Here is a 14,852-nt window from a genome sequence, read left to right as displayed (position 1 = left end):
TGATTAAAGTCTGCACTGGTCTGACATCTTTAGTGAGGGATGAAGACCTGATTAGTCAGGTCACTAGTCTAATGAGAAGGGGAGGAGTACTCAGAAAGTCAGGTTGCTGCTTGATCTGAAATGAAAACCTTGTTAGATTATGTAACCAAGATTTAGAAAATCTTGAATACGTGCTAAATCGTCCACCCTGCATGCACAGAAACAGCTCTACTTCAAACATAGCTTCATATACAAGACATTCACGATTCATTCTTCATATCTAATAGTAAAATAGTAATTTATCCTTTCATTGAGATCTTTTCTTTGACTCTAAACATTTCCTACAGCAACCTCTGATGATTGTAATAATGGTCACTTTATGAAAAACTTCAAAGTGGCATTTAGTGTTTATTCTTGTGTTTACAGTTGACAACCTATCCTTTTATATGAAGGAAACGCTGTTAATATCAATGCAGTCCGCTACTTCCTGTTTACCACACTGAGGCTCTGGGGCAGACTAGCAAATTCAAGGCTACTGTACTCACTATAGGGACACTTACTATCACAGGCCCTAAAGTTCAGCACATACCACATTTCCTCAAATAAAAACCAGGACCATTTTGTTGTAGATCACTCATCTGACATTTGTTATCTGATTTCAGTCACTGCAGGTATGTGTCTTACTTTTCTTACTATTCATAGAAACTTAGAGGAGCGAGGGAAAATTAAATTAACTCAATTAAAGCTGTTAAGCAATGGCTACATCCTTCACTGACACACCTGAGGGCATTTATTTTCAAATGGTAAGGGAACTGCATGTGTGGAAAGGCACATTGCAGTGTTTGTGCAAATGGTAGCAGATCAAAACAGGGTTTCACACTAAATACAGCAATTTCTACTTATTAAATAGAGGATATTAGAAACAAAGACCTGCCTCTAATTCAAGCTGTCTTCACATAAAGGCCCTCCACCTTCTGCAGCTGAAGTAAATACAGGCACAGGTCACTATTTAAGGAAATGCAGTATCTCTGCAAAATAATACAAACTTTATTATTGTTATTTTGGCATCAAACATCAACATCAAAACTGTTCTTTCTGAACACTCTAATGATAATTTTCTGTCCATTTTAATATCACTTTAATGTTACTAATGTATCTTTTAGAAACACAACTTGTCAAAGGCAGCCACAGGGGAACAACTACAGCCAGTTTGTAGTTAGTGTTGAAGCTCTCCTTGTTGATTTTACATTAATTTGGCTTAGGTGGCTCCCCATGTAAGTTGAGTTTGTTACCTAATCCTAATAACTGAAGGAAGAATGAAGAAAGACTGCTCCAAAACTAATGTTGGCATATATGTGAATATGCTAAATTTAGAATAATTTAGCTTTGTACCGAAACTGAATATTTGAACATGACCCATATCAGGTTCAGAGTAATCTTAATTCTATATGTTAGTGTGCAAGTACATGTAGTGATCGACTGAAAGTGGTTAAAATATATGCATGAAGAGAAAACAACAGTCTATGTATGAAAAGAAAGCTGGGATGTTCAGATGGTAACAGTTATGGAGGACAAAATTAAAAAAAAGTGTTCACCAGAAGACCTCGTTAAAAAGAAGGTAATAAAGAGTGTATCATCACGTTGAGTTATTCCATACAAAGCCAAAAAGAAAAAGTACACTTCTTTGTCATCTCTTTTGAATATCAACTGGAAGTCGTGTCAGTCAAAATCTACAGTACTGTTATCACGACCTGATCCTCTGGTTGTGTTTTGTAATAATTAGTCACTCAGACTAATGAGAGTTGGCAGCAAAAACTTGGAGGGGATCCCACTGCTTTGATTGAGCTTAGCATTAGTTTGACAACAGCACTGACACAAGGTGTAACTATTTGATTATGGAGAAATATGAAGACAAGAGTGGATAACATTTTAGATTTTCATAGTATTAAGTAACTGCTCCTAGGAGTAATAAACAAACATGTACCTGAGCTTGGACCTAGCCCTGTAAATATACCTAGTGTAATCCTAGTCATTGTTTTTCATAACTCCTTTTTTTACACCCAGCATTTATCGCAGTATTTGGTTGTAATGAGTCCCAACTGTAGCGTACATGTTTGTGTGCTTGTGCGTGACAGCCAACACAATGATGTGTACAGATCTCTTTGTCCTTCTCCACACTCACTTCTTTGGACTCCCATGCTTGCAATTTTCCTCACTTGTCTGGAACAGCATCGTGGTCACACCTCTCCCTAGATTTGCCACCACTTAGTATGCAGCTCGACCTCGACACTTTTATGGTTTACTCAGAACACTAAGTCCACAATCTCAGCCTGGGCTCTCGCCTTGATAACCTGCATATAAAAACAAGATCTTTTCTCTTTTTTTCCCCCCATGTCAGGAGCAGTATTTGACAATTTAACAGGGGAATGAGAATATAACCTTTTGAGTTTGGTGGCCTTATAAACAATTAGGGTCTGTGTTTGTGTGTTGAGTGTGTGTTACTGAAGACAGGAAATGCAGAGAGAATTGTTTATAAGCCGTTCTGTACTATTCATTACACCCTACTTTTTCCTGGTAGGCAATCAGTTGGGTTTGTGTCCTGCTTCGTTTTTTGTACCTGTTTGGTCTAATTATGCTTCACTGCAGTCACATTATTAATATTCTAGCTCTGTCTGGGAAAGTTATTATCCCACACAAGTCAATATCATGTCCAAATGGGGGACAAGCACATGCTGGGAGTTAGAGAAAAAAATCTATATTCCTAATTAATTTAGCACATTTAGCTGCTTTACCCAGTTTGATATGAATAAATGAGAGAGCTTGCAGTTTTGGCTCTGCACGCTGCCCCCAATTTAGTGTCGGTATTGCACGTCCCACACCCTCCCATCGCAGCGCTGTTTGGCCAGCCGTGATCAAATTCAGATTGGGTGGCTGCACTTGATTGAACCTGCCTGGTGCAATAGAGATACTGGAATAAGTGGCACTCGAGCCACTGCTAAATGTACATTTTCAGCCAGAGGAAAAATGAATAATGTCCATCTTATTAACAAAGTTCAGGCCGTCCTTAGATTGGCTGATCACAACGATCGCCCAGAGCCGTTTGATCTTGATGGGTATGGCACAGACACTTTGCAGCCATGCATTTTTCATACTCCAACGACAGCTGCACAGTTTTTGATACTGTTGGATTCCCCTTATGAGGAATACTAGGGTGCTGGGGAGGAGTGAAGGGCTGAAAAGTGAAGCCAATGCAGGAGTGTCAAATACTGCAACTCCAATGTGTCAACCAGCCCTGTTAACATTAAAGGTTAACTCATTTTATTATCTCCACTGGTAAATTCAGTCTCTGCATTTTACCCATCGTAATACACACTCAGTATAGAGCACCAGCTTCAGCAATTGCTATTAGTACTTATCTCACATTAGGAGCCGTGAGCTGCCATTGAAGGCATTTGGTGACCTACTCCAGATCAGCATCATGATAGGGGGCACCAACAGAAGAATGAACCCATGTCTACCTGTTTTTTTTAACATGTCCAAGTTTACAGAAATAAATCCTGGTACAAAAATGGTTTAGCTAATTTCCACCTTTGTGACTGCATGAATATTACTCAAGTTGTGGCTGGAAAGTTACCCTGACAAGAGAATCCTGTCATGGAGTTTATTAATGCTTTAATACAATACACAGCATGTTAGCATGACTTAGCTAATGTTATCATTATTTTACATTGGATTATAGGGACTATAGATTAAAGACTCCAATCTGGATAGTTTAAGTGTTGATGAAAACAAAACAGCTACCCTGCGTTTATTTCACTTAAGCATCAATCACATGTGTCACTGTGAATCAATTGCATCAGTTCCCTGGCATCACCAAATGCTTTCCAGATGAACAGTTTTAACTCAATAGTTTAATTTAGTGAACTGAGCCACTTCATCCATAGGACTCCGTTTAATCAAAACAGACTTTGCTCTCCCATCATAAACCCAAAGATTGCAACGTATTTATACCTAAAGTCTAGAATCTTGTGTCTTCAATCATAAACTCATTGACTGAACTTCTTACTAACTGAACTTACATAGAGCTAATGAACAGAGCTGATGGCATTTGTGTAACTGTCCTTTGATGCTGTTTATTGCCACATATGGTAAGAGCTTATTAATGATGAGTGTTTACAATCTAATTAAGGACCTAATGATAAATTACTTATTAATCTGGCATGAGTGTACGCTTACTGTAAAACAGTGCTTTATGCTGTTTATACCAATGTCTGAAATCTTGTGTCTTTCTTTAGTAGTAAAATCATTGGTCTATGAGCTATCCTTTTATGCTAGCTTGCATGATTTATTGTGGTTAGTGTGTTTATATGTCATTGATGTGTTAACAATTAGCAATCAATCAATCAATCAATTAATCAATTAAATTCTATTTATATAGTGCCAAATCCTAACAAAAGTTATCTCATGACACTTTACATTTAGAGCTGGTCAAGATCAGACTCTTAAGCCAGTGCACAGACACCAAAGAGAATCCTCCAGGAGCAATCCCTTGGCAATAGTAGTGAGGAAAAACTTCCTTTAACAGGCAGAAACCTGTAGCAGACCTCAGCTCTATAGGATGGTTGTCTGCCTTGACCAGCTGGGGTTAAAGAGAGAAGTAAATAAGTAATAATGATGGTGGCAGCAGAGAAGCAGGACCACAGCAGCAGGTCCAGAGGTGACCCAGGGAAAACCTGTGAGAACATAAAGCACAGAGACTCTGGGAAGAAGTCAAATCATTAACATGGATCAAGTCGCTGAAATTACCCAATGGTAATTTTGACATGACCCTGTTTTTCAGTATCATCTGTGTTTTCAGTAAGTTAGCATTAGCTTGCTGCCCCCCCCCCCCCCCAAAAAAAAAGAAAACAAGGTAGCGAGACGCAAAATGCCAGAATCTAAACTTCTGAACTACAGTTCACAAACTAGTATCCTCTACCATTATTGTCTGTAAACAGAGTAAAACAATAATTTATGTAGTAGTAATAGTAGCAGTAGTAGCCTAAAGTATAATAGCCTAATCTGACACAGTGACCATCAGAACAGGGTAACATATCCCTGAAGCTGAATCTAGCATGAGACAGCCAACAGGTTGTCCTGAATTTTGTTTATTTATTTAACCTTTATTTATTTAACCTTTATATTGAGTTCATTGAGAACTGATTCTTATTTGCAATAAATATGGATCCTATACAACTCACTCTAATACTGTTCTACTTTACAGAGCTATTATGTGTCCACTTTAATTCCAACTCATATACATGCATTTGAAAGGAGGCGTGCAATATTAATTTTTATTTATTTAAGTGCAGGGGAGGCTAATTCAGATTGCAATACGTATTGTTTTGCAACAAGTCTTCATTTCATCGCTGGCTCATGTAGACACAGTAGGCACTTGTTAAGACAAAGGCAAAGAGTGAACAAAGACGATGCTCCTGTGATCCTTAAAGTTTACTCTGCTTACAAGGCGTGTTCTAACTGTCTCTTCCTATTTTCATAAAGCAGTTGAGCTCTCAGTGGTGCTTCTTTGGATCCCCACTGCATATCATACAAGCATATGGCTCATGGTGACACTTTGGGCCAAAGCACCTCACCATGAGTGCATTTATTTTTAGCATTTGTTATTCAGCTGGGAATCAAGCCGTAACAGAGGGCCACCCGGATGCCCCAGATAATCTCGATCACAGCTGATGATCAGCTGGCAGATGTCACTAAAGAGGCCAGCACGTCATTGCTACTGAGCATCAGCCAGTGGCAGCTCGTCAATAGAGGGCGCTAGGGCACCGCCTCACCTGTCTCATATGAAGAAGAAGACGATAAGAATCACCTAAAATTTTTTTACAAAAACATTAAGATTTAAATAAACGAGCTATACATGATACAGCCAGTGAGTACCTTATATAATCTGCATTCAAGTTTAGTTTAAAAATGTTTTCAGTCATTTAGTGAACAGTCAAGTCACATGTTTTTCTTTTTGGGGTGCAAAAATCTGCGGACAAGGCTCTCCATTAACCATAATACACTCTTGTTATAAATGACGAGTGCACAGTAGACCGCTTTACAATACAAGAGATAGGAGAGCCTCTGGGTGCAAAAAAATCGCACCCAAGCGCCACCCACAGGAGTAATGGAATCAGCGATTAGGTCTGTAAGTAATACTACTGGGTCAAAACTAAGCGACTGGATAGCTCAGTCCGTAACACAACTGTCTGCAATATGGAAGGTCGGGAGATTGATTGCCAGCACAAGTGGTATCACTGATATGTTTTAGCTCTTAATTTTAATTTAAATTTTAATGCCATGCGGTCTACCTGCACTACCTTCAACCCTGGTCTAAATGCATTGTCCATATTATCAGTGGAAAAGACACTTGTGAGAGACATGCCTGACATTAACAATAGAGTCATAGAAAAATGTGCATGTTTAGAGGATAGATGAGTGAAATTTATTTATAAAAAATACTTGACTGAAAACACATACTGTGTATTTTTATTTTAATTTAAATGAATATTTTGAAATAGTGGTGCATGTACATGTATCCTAGTGGTGATATGTGGTTATAGTGCAGCTGAAAACTGACTTGGATACTGCACCCCACCAAAAAATAATTTCACCAGCCGCCACTGACATCAGCAGCAAAAATTCCCTCCACATTTGAACTATTTTAAATATTTATTGAAAAACCCATTTTCTTGAAACAGCACCAAGCATTTGAACCACTGCAATTACAGAAATACTTACATAGCACAAGCAGCAGGTGAGAGGTCTTATGGATGAAATGCTTTAGAGGGAGCAGGGGAACACACGGTACTTCAGATAACTATAAGGGCAGAAAGTACCTCTTCTCTCTCTTCTTTCCATTTCCTTTCTTTGAGAAGCACCTCTCATTCATCTTCATAGTTATCCGATAAGAGTCAGGGATCAGGAGGTCACATGTTATGAAGATGATCTCCACGGTAACTACACCAGTGAAGTCGTCACATGGCCACGATGATTTCCTTTCCGGGGAGTAGGGAGGTTGAACATCGTCATGGGGTCTACTCTCATGACTCATAATTTGATCTTTTGTGTCACAGTTGATTACTTCCTATGATGAGGGCAGAAAAAAAAAAAACCTGACCTTCAAGGAGCCGTAGCTACGATGGAAAATCATCTTTTTATTAGCTACCAAATAAACTTGTCTCTTCCACTGTGATTGAGCAACGACACTTTTCTGTCTTTCTTTTTTTTTTCCACCGATGACTAGTTAACAATGCAATAAGTACTGTAACTACAATATATTCATTACTTTAGTCTAATGTAATTTATCAGTAGTTTTGTAAAAGTAAAATGTTGAGTGACCTGTAAGCAGTGTCAAAGAGTTTTACTAAGGTTTTGTGAAGGTGAGGGTGCATTAATTTGTGTTTGACAATGTAACAGTCAGAAAATTACACTTCATCTCTTCAAATCCTCACTATGTTGTTGAAAGTGTCAGTTGCTCAGTCACCGTCACTCATTGTCTAGCTTGCAATTTTCACACTTTTTTTTCTGGATTGTGGAAATTCAGTTGGTAATTGACCACTGAAAACATTTTTGTATTGTCATTTATATTAACGTATTTTATGATGAAATTTTACCTTCTATCAAATGTTAATGGCATTGTTGGTTGAAATGCCACTCTATAAAGGCTCGGGATTGTTATTCTGTCACAAATATACCCTTGCAAAAACATAGTCAGCTTTGTTGACCTTGATGATTTTTGTGGAAACCTCAGAGAACATGTTTAAAAGTAAAACGATAATGGTTAAAGTTAACTTGCTTTATTATCGTCATTTTAAAATTCAGTTTCTATATTTTTCTCACCCTAATACACACATTACCTAGCATTAGCATTAGCATTTAACACATTAGGAGCAGTGAGCTGGCATTGAAGATGCTCGAGACCAACACCAGATTTTCTCAGATGTAACTGCTAGCGTTAACTACTACACCACTATGTTGTCCTTGCTATTAGATGAGGTGCTATCAAACTTTTTATTTAAATGCACTTCTTTTGTATTGGCAACATTTTAACAGCTAATAAACAAGCTTTTCACCGTGCAGTAATCTTAGAACTATTCAGACAAATTTGGGTATTTTCTTAGAAAACGTCACAAATTGGAATGGTCCAAGTCTGCTCCATGTATTCAGCCCTAGGTTACATCTGCAGCCAGAACACAGTGTGTTGTTCTAGTTTGAGTGCTAAATTTATATCCTGGTGTTAGCTCACAACAGTTAACAATAGATAAAATTCTTAGTAAGAATACATTTTCCTCCAGGGTGAAATGTGTGAAAAAAAAGGCCTACGTGACTAGAAATGTTTTCTGAAGTAGTATGTGTAGTATAGAGTTTGAGTACCACTTGTGTTAAACAAAAGTTAGATTTTTGTAAACAACATCAGTAACTAAGGAGAAGCTTAGTGTTTTTCTTCCTCCTGGTAGACGCACCATTTGCTGTTTGGACAAAGCGTCTGGCTTTCCAGGAAGAAAAGCCCTCTGGCAGAAAAGAAAATGATGCATTGAAGTTTGAAGATGCAGTACTCTGTATGTGAAGTGTTTGAGCAATAAACTACAGCAGATGTCCATTTAAAATCTGCCTATTCCTCTTTTTTTTCCTCATTCAGAGACACACCCCAGGCTAATGACGGGGGAGCCAAGACGCCACGTTCCAAAATGTCCTCCCGCTTTCCTAGACTAGGCCGCAACCGCAACCAGGAGGCCAGACCCGAACCCCAGAGTGGTGACCTTTAACCAGAGATGGTATGAACTACTAATCTCCTGAAGGCAGAGGACACCATCATTGTGCATCTGTGGACTGTGACACATGGACTCAGACTGTGTGATGACACTGTCGGCATCTGACGGACCTTCAAAGCCTTACAGATAAAAAGCCGCAGTAGAGGAGTGGAGATAGAGCAGCGTAGGACTCTACAGGCGAATATGTAAATGTGTCTGCGTGTTGCCTGGATGACTAAAGGATAAATGAGTCTCCCGAGGCTGCATATCGACGGACCCAATCACACAGCACCTCTTACCTCACTGAGAGACAAAAAGCCTCACACTGCACATGGACTAGCCTGGACTTAAACTCTCTTATCTACGACACAATGAGATGACGGGGATTCTTTTTCTTACTTGGCTTAGTTTTGTAGTTAAAGTGTATCATGGTCACAGTGCCTACAGTGTTTTGTAGCTGCTTTACTGCTCTGGGTTGGGGTGGGAGGAAGGAAAAGGAGAGGTAACTTAAAGTATGAAGTTTGTTTTTTCCAGCTCATGTTGTCAGCATTATTGTGCCAAGCCATTTTAGTCTAGGATAATTCACAATCTCTGGCGTGGACCACCAGGCAATGGGCATTCCATACTTGTGTTACTTATAATACTGCAGCTTACAGATAATAATCTGCAGAAAGTATCACATCTCTCAGAGGGAGATGCAGCAGTTACCAAACATATCATTCAGACGGTGAGCTTAATAAAGGATTAGGGTCAGAACATATTTAAAAAGGCATAAATCATTGCTGTTATGTAGAAATGTCTTGTACCACATTACAATAAAGGTATCTTTATAAATGAGTTATAAATTGATTATAATTGGGTTGTAAACTCTCCACTATTAACACTTTAAAGAAGTTAACAGTTGTTGATTCTTGCTCACTATTTGGCAAGGTTGCTGTTAAATCTCAGATCTTGATAGTTGCTCAAGTTACCTTGCCTTATTTCTTTATCAGTCACCATGATAAGCTATGTACTAGAGGGTCCTACAGAGTATCCTTTAAAACAGGCAAAACAAAACCTTATCGTAAAGTATAACACAGTTCAACAAATTCATTAATGACTTACTAACATTTAAGACACCAACCAAATTCAGGTGTCATTGGCCAACCAAGAAGCTGTGATCCTTTCTCTTGTTATGAATCCAATGTGTACAGCAGTAAACATGTGTAAGAAATACCTATGAGTGTTAGTGTTTTCACACTCACTATTTAGTAGTGCTAGTGTTAATGCTAACATGTTTTGCTAGCTTAGAGTTATAAAGCATCACTGGCAGTAGTTTGCATAACACAGCACTGCTGCTAAATTGCTCATGTAACTAAAATTATATCCATATTATGGGCTGTCTCTTTGTTATAACATATAATACATTCACTATCATTAATAATATAAAAGCGTACACTTGGTTAGAAAATACCCTCTTAGCTTAACTTTTAGAGGGATCTACTACCATGCTAATCACTAGCACACTAACTGCTATCATCTGTTTAGCCTCAGTTTCTCAAAGAACTTCAATTATCTTTATTATATAGTATATAGAATGTTTTGGGTTTTTTTTTTTTGCCTATACACAAACTACAATTAACACAAAGCTAGAAAACATTTAGACAACATTAAATTATTAATTGGACATTTAGTGACCATGTGGTTTACAGTTTAGTTACTCATTATGAAAGGACCAAAAAGCTTACAAAGGTTAAATTATCATTCGTTTCTTATCAGAGCTCACTTAATTTTAGGGATACACACAGTCCAGGACAAATGTTTGGAGATACAGACAGGAAACCTGGCTGACCACTACTTGCTAACTAGACTTCCATTGCACTAATGAAAGATGTGTGACTGCATGTTGTCTGTATCAGACAGGGCTCCATTCATATACTTGTTTCATTCAGTTAATTTAATGCCAAATTTAACCTTTTGAATATTAAAACATGCTGATGGTGGTGGTTAAATGGTAGAAGCTGTTATTAATATATCCCAAATGAAGATGAAGGTATAAATAGTGCTGATTGAAAAGGAAGGTAGCTCTGTAACCACATGATCTGAGATATAACGGCAAACAGAATATGTACTCAGAATTTGGTAAGAACAGGTCAGTATTGTCATTGTTTTCATAGGTGTTTTAGAGTTTCTTACAAGTTCGACCATAATAACCTGGTCAAATGTGACTCATAAATACTTTATTGTATAGTGGTACCCAAATCTTTCGTAAAATATCTTAGATCAGTTTCATGTACAGTACCAGAGTACCTGCCGCAGCATATATGATGAATTTATGTCATTAAGTAGAAAGGAGGGAAAGCATTTTTCCTCTCTTAGAAACAATGGGAAATCACCATTCCAGGGGGTTCATCCTCTTTATCAAAGGTTGGCCGGCTATACTACAAAAGAAAAAAAAGATGGATTGTTTTAACTAATGTGTCTTAGAAGGATTTAATGCAGCGTTATGTTGCAATGAATGTTTTAATGATGACTAAACACTTGAAGAAAGGCTGCTTGTTAAGAGATGTGAGGAAAAGGGCTGCCAAGCATCAATTGTGTGTGTAAAACAGAAGCTCATGCATATGTATGGATTACCCAAGAGTAGTCAGACACTATGTTGAAACAAGGAGTGATTTCTTTAGTGGGGGTTTCGGAAAACTTGAATCAAAGGGTTGGCTGTTGGAACAGTAAATACTATTCAACGTTGATGAGCGTGAAGAGAACAAACAAGGCTGGTGTTTTTTAATTAAGGTGTTATTCTTACACAGAAATGGTCCACACGAGAATCCCCAGTGTTTTCTGGAAAGTCTCACATGGATGCTGTCAGACTTTCTCTTGAACCTTTTACAGAGTTGGCTAATGTTGAGCTGATAAAACATCGATATAGAAAAGAGTGTGTTGCATTAGAACATTAACATTCAAATAAATCTTGTAACCAGTCTGATATCAGCATTGTATGTACAAGTGAAATATGGGTTTCTGTTTCTGTTTTTGAAAACTCTTCTATGCTCTGAAACTGTAAGACAATACAGTTGGGGATATTTAACTGTAGGTGCAGCGCTGCCTCTTACAAATCTGAAAAACATTTTTACAGCAGTGGTTGTAACCTGTTCAGGGCTGTATAAGTCAGGCAGCAATGTCTGACAATAGCAGACATAATTTCCTTCAGATGTACTGTATTTTAATTGTCATTTTTTTAACGAACCAATGATCAAAAACCTAAAGGAAAAACTAAAACATCAAATCTTCAAACATGTTAGAGGCTGCAATTGGATATTTTAGACTTTTTCTTGGAAAATGACTTGTCATTGCAGCTCTTAATCACTTTTTCAAGGAACCAATCATAGGTCCAATTTCTCTCCACGAGAATATATGTGTACAGTTACTATAATATACATCATTCATTAAAATAGTTTTTAACAGAACCTGGAGGCAACTTTACTCAAAAAGTGTTTTCCACCATTTTCATTTCCAAGAGAAACTGAAGTTGGTAGTGGTCCGGATAACTTTAGTTCTGCTGGACTAGTTTCTTAAAACGTCATAATACACACCAGGTCACTAGTGACCCATTTTAGGGTTATAGTTATAACAAAAACAATATAAGGCCAACATGTATGACAACATATTCGACTATGTTCACACTGTAGATCTTCATGCTCAATTTTGATTGAAAGTCTAAAAATCTGACTTTTTTGTGGTTTTTCACATTATTATTATTATTTAATTGTCACTCCTAGTAGACTCACGTCTACAACCCTGAAGTGACCCGCTTCCACAGAGTTAGACATGACATCACATGCTGCACACTGTGTTTACGGAAGTACAAGGGGGCTTCAAAAAGTTAATGGAAAGTTAATGGTTTAAATCACACGGCCCTCAGTTTTACACAGATGTACTTAAAGACTGCTATCAATGCTTGCACAAGTGTGCTGACCTAGATGGAGCATATGTTGAAAAATAAACTTCATAACTTAAACTGTTTTTTCCGTCTGTTCTTTTTCCAAACTTTTTGAAGCCCCCTTGTGAATATGAATCTTACCAGATCCCGCCTCCTCCAGTGCAGAATTGTGACGTCTGTCACATTTCGGTGTGTACAAAGTCAGATGAAATGACCATTCACACTGAAGTTGTATTGCAAAACATCAGCTATATATTTGATTTAGGACCACATATGAAAGTAGCCTGGGTCCGATTTGAAAAGATTGGACTTCAAATTAAAAAAAAAAAAAAAAAAAAAAAAAAAATATATATATATATATATATATATGGGTCACATATGGGCATTAAAGTCAGACTTGGGCCATTTTTACCTGCAGTGTGCATATAATCTGAGACTACATATGAAAGGGAACATTCTTTCTTTTCTGTGTTGAACATGTGGATTAAATACAACTTAAACTATATGAATTTAAACTTGGCTCAAATGTAACCACGAAAAGAGCAGGCGTTAATGGGTTAAGTGTCCAATATTACTTCAGTTGTTTGTATTGCTAAACAGTTCTCAGGCACCATTGATGAAGCACAACTGGAGCTTTTAATCGAAGAAAACTGAAACACATTCATATTCAGGACCCCTACTGTATTTGAACCTTTCTGTCTTGATCACAAATCAATAATGATCTTTTAACTGTCATTTTTTTTCTCCTTATCCTCTGTATGCTGGCTGAATTGAATCTTTTGCTGAAGGATGGGATGAGTTTATACAGAAGCAGCCCATCTGTTAGCTCGCAGTATGCCATGTTTGTTCATGTGTATGTTTCTGTCCTTGCCTTAGACAGCGGTCAAGCCTTATCTATCAGTGTAACAGCAAAGAGGGGCTGAACAATAAAGTACAATGTGCAAGTAATGCTGTGTCTTATGTTTATGGGTGAAGGCAAAAGGCTATTGGGCATGACAGTCAAGAATGCACACACAAATGTATGCATTCATCCATGCACAGGTACAAACAGTAGGTGTTTCTTGTGCAACTGAAGACAGGCAGTGGGTTAGTACTGAACCTATGCATGCAGATGAACGCATCAATGATTGGATAGATTCTGTGGATTTCATCCTCAGAACATCTGTGGTTCTCCTTGCATTTGTTTTGCTGGTCGAGTGGTTATTTAACCTGTACGGCATCACATAGCAGAGCCTGAGCTTTTCAATCCACCCGACCGACAGAAAGGCTTGGTTTTTTGTGTTGGTCTTGGTGTGCTGCATCAAGTTGAAAGAAAGAAAGAAGAATGAAAAGGTGAGGGAAAAGTGTGAAATGCAAAGTGTCCATTGACAAAAAAAAAAAAGATTGCAAGATGATGTCGGATCTAGGTGGCTGTTTTTATTTGGTAGATACACACGCACATACAAACCAAGTTCAACCAATGATAACACAACGATCTTTTCAGAGTGTTTGCCTGTTGGAGTAGAAGTGGTGTGCACTTTTTCTCTGCAGGAGGCAAAAACCACAAGAGAATAACCACCTTCTATTTCGGGCTCTCTCCTCTGTGCAAAATTCAAAAGACTAAATATGAACATAAGTGTCTTGGCACTATGGACAAATGAAGCCAAAATATCATTGTTATGGGATTTACGTAGTAGACGAGTAATGTCTGACAGAATCTGAACAGTGTTCAGTAACTAAAGCTGTTAATCACATATTTACCACACCAGCATTTCCTGAAAACACCTTTGATTGACTGCAACTATACACCAAAAATTATTTTACACAGCCCATAAACACAGTCTCTTTAATCAGTTGATGTAAGTATGATACAATGTTTGTGCAGGTTTAACAAGTTAAATCTTCGACATTTAAAGATATTTGTAACTGCAATTTATGACAGTTTTTTCACACTGATGCTGGACTTTGGCGATACTCCTGAATACTAAGTACAGGATTAAACAAGGCTCCCCTGGGGTAAGTGAAATGCCCCTGAACCTATGAACTCACCTGCTTCACCATTGGACTGGATTCACTGCAGTTATTCATGTTTCTGCTGCTACAGGTTCTTTATCCCTAACTGATGCAGTGAATAGCTTCTCACTTCTTAAATAACCATCAGTTTGATAGGGAGTATAAAGACT

The 14,852-nt window shown here is 37.8% G+C and overlaps 1 protein-coding gene across 1 annotated transcript in view; it reads left to right on the top strand.

Annotated features, from left to right (window-relative positions):
* Positions 1-13,002, top strand: part of snx29 (sorting nexin 29) — a 265,361-nt gene extending 252,359 nt beyond the window's left edge. The window contains exon 21 of the mRNA XM_030163645.1: positions 8,660-13,002. Within this exon, the coding sequence (XP_030019505.1) occupies positions 8,660-8,786 (127 nt within the window). The 3' untranslated portion in view covers positions 8,787-13,002. The remainder of the gene's footprint in view (positions 1-8,659) is intronic.
* The last annotated feature ends 1,850 nt before the right edge of the window (positions 13,003-14,852 follow it).

Source organism: Sphaeramia orbicularis, chromosome 19 (genome assembly GCF_902148855.1).
Source record: "Sphaeramia orbicularis chromosome 19, fSphaOr1.1, whole genome shotgun sequence".
Classification (NCBI taxonomy): domain Eukaryota; kingdom Metazoa; phylum Chordata; class Actinopteri; order Kurtiformes; family Apogonidae; genus Sphaeramia; species Sphaeramia orbicularis.
The sequence above is the reverse complement of the archived record's forward strand: the minus strand, read 5'-3'. Positions and strand labels throughout refer to the sequence as shown.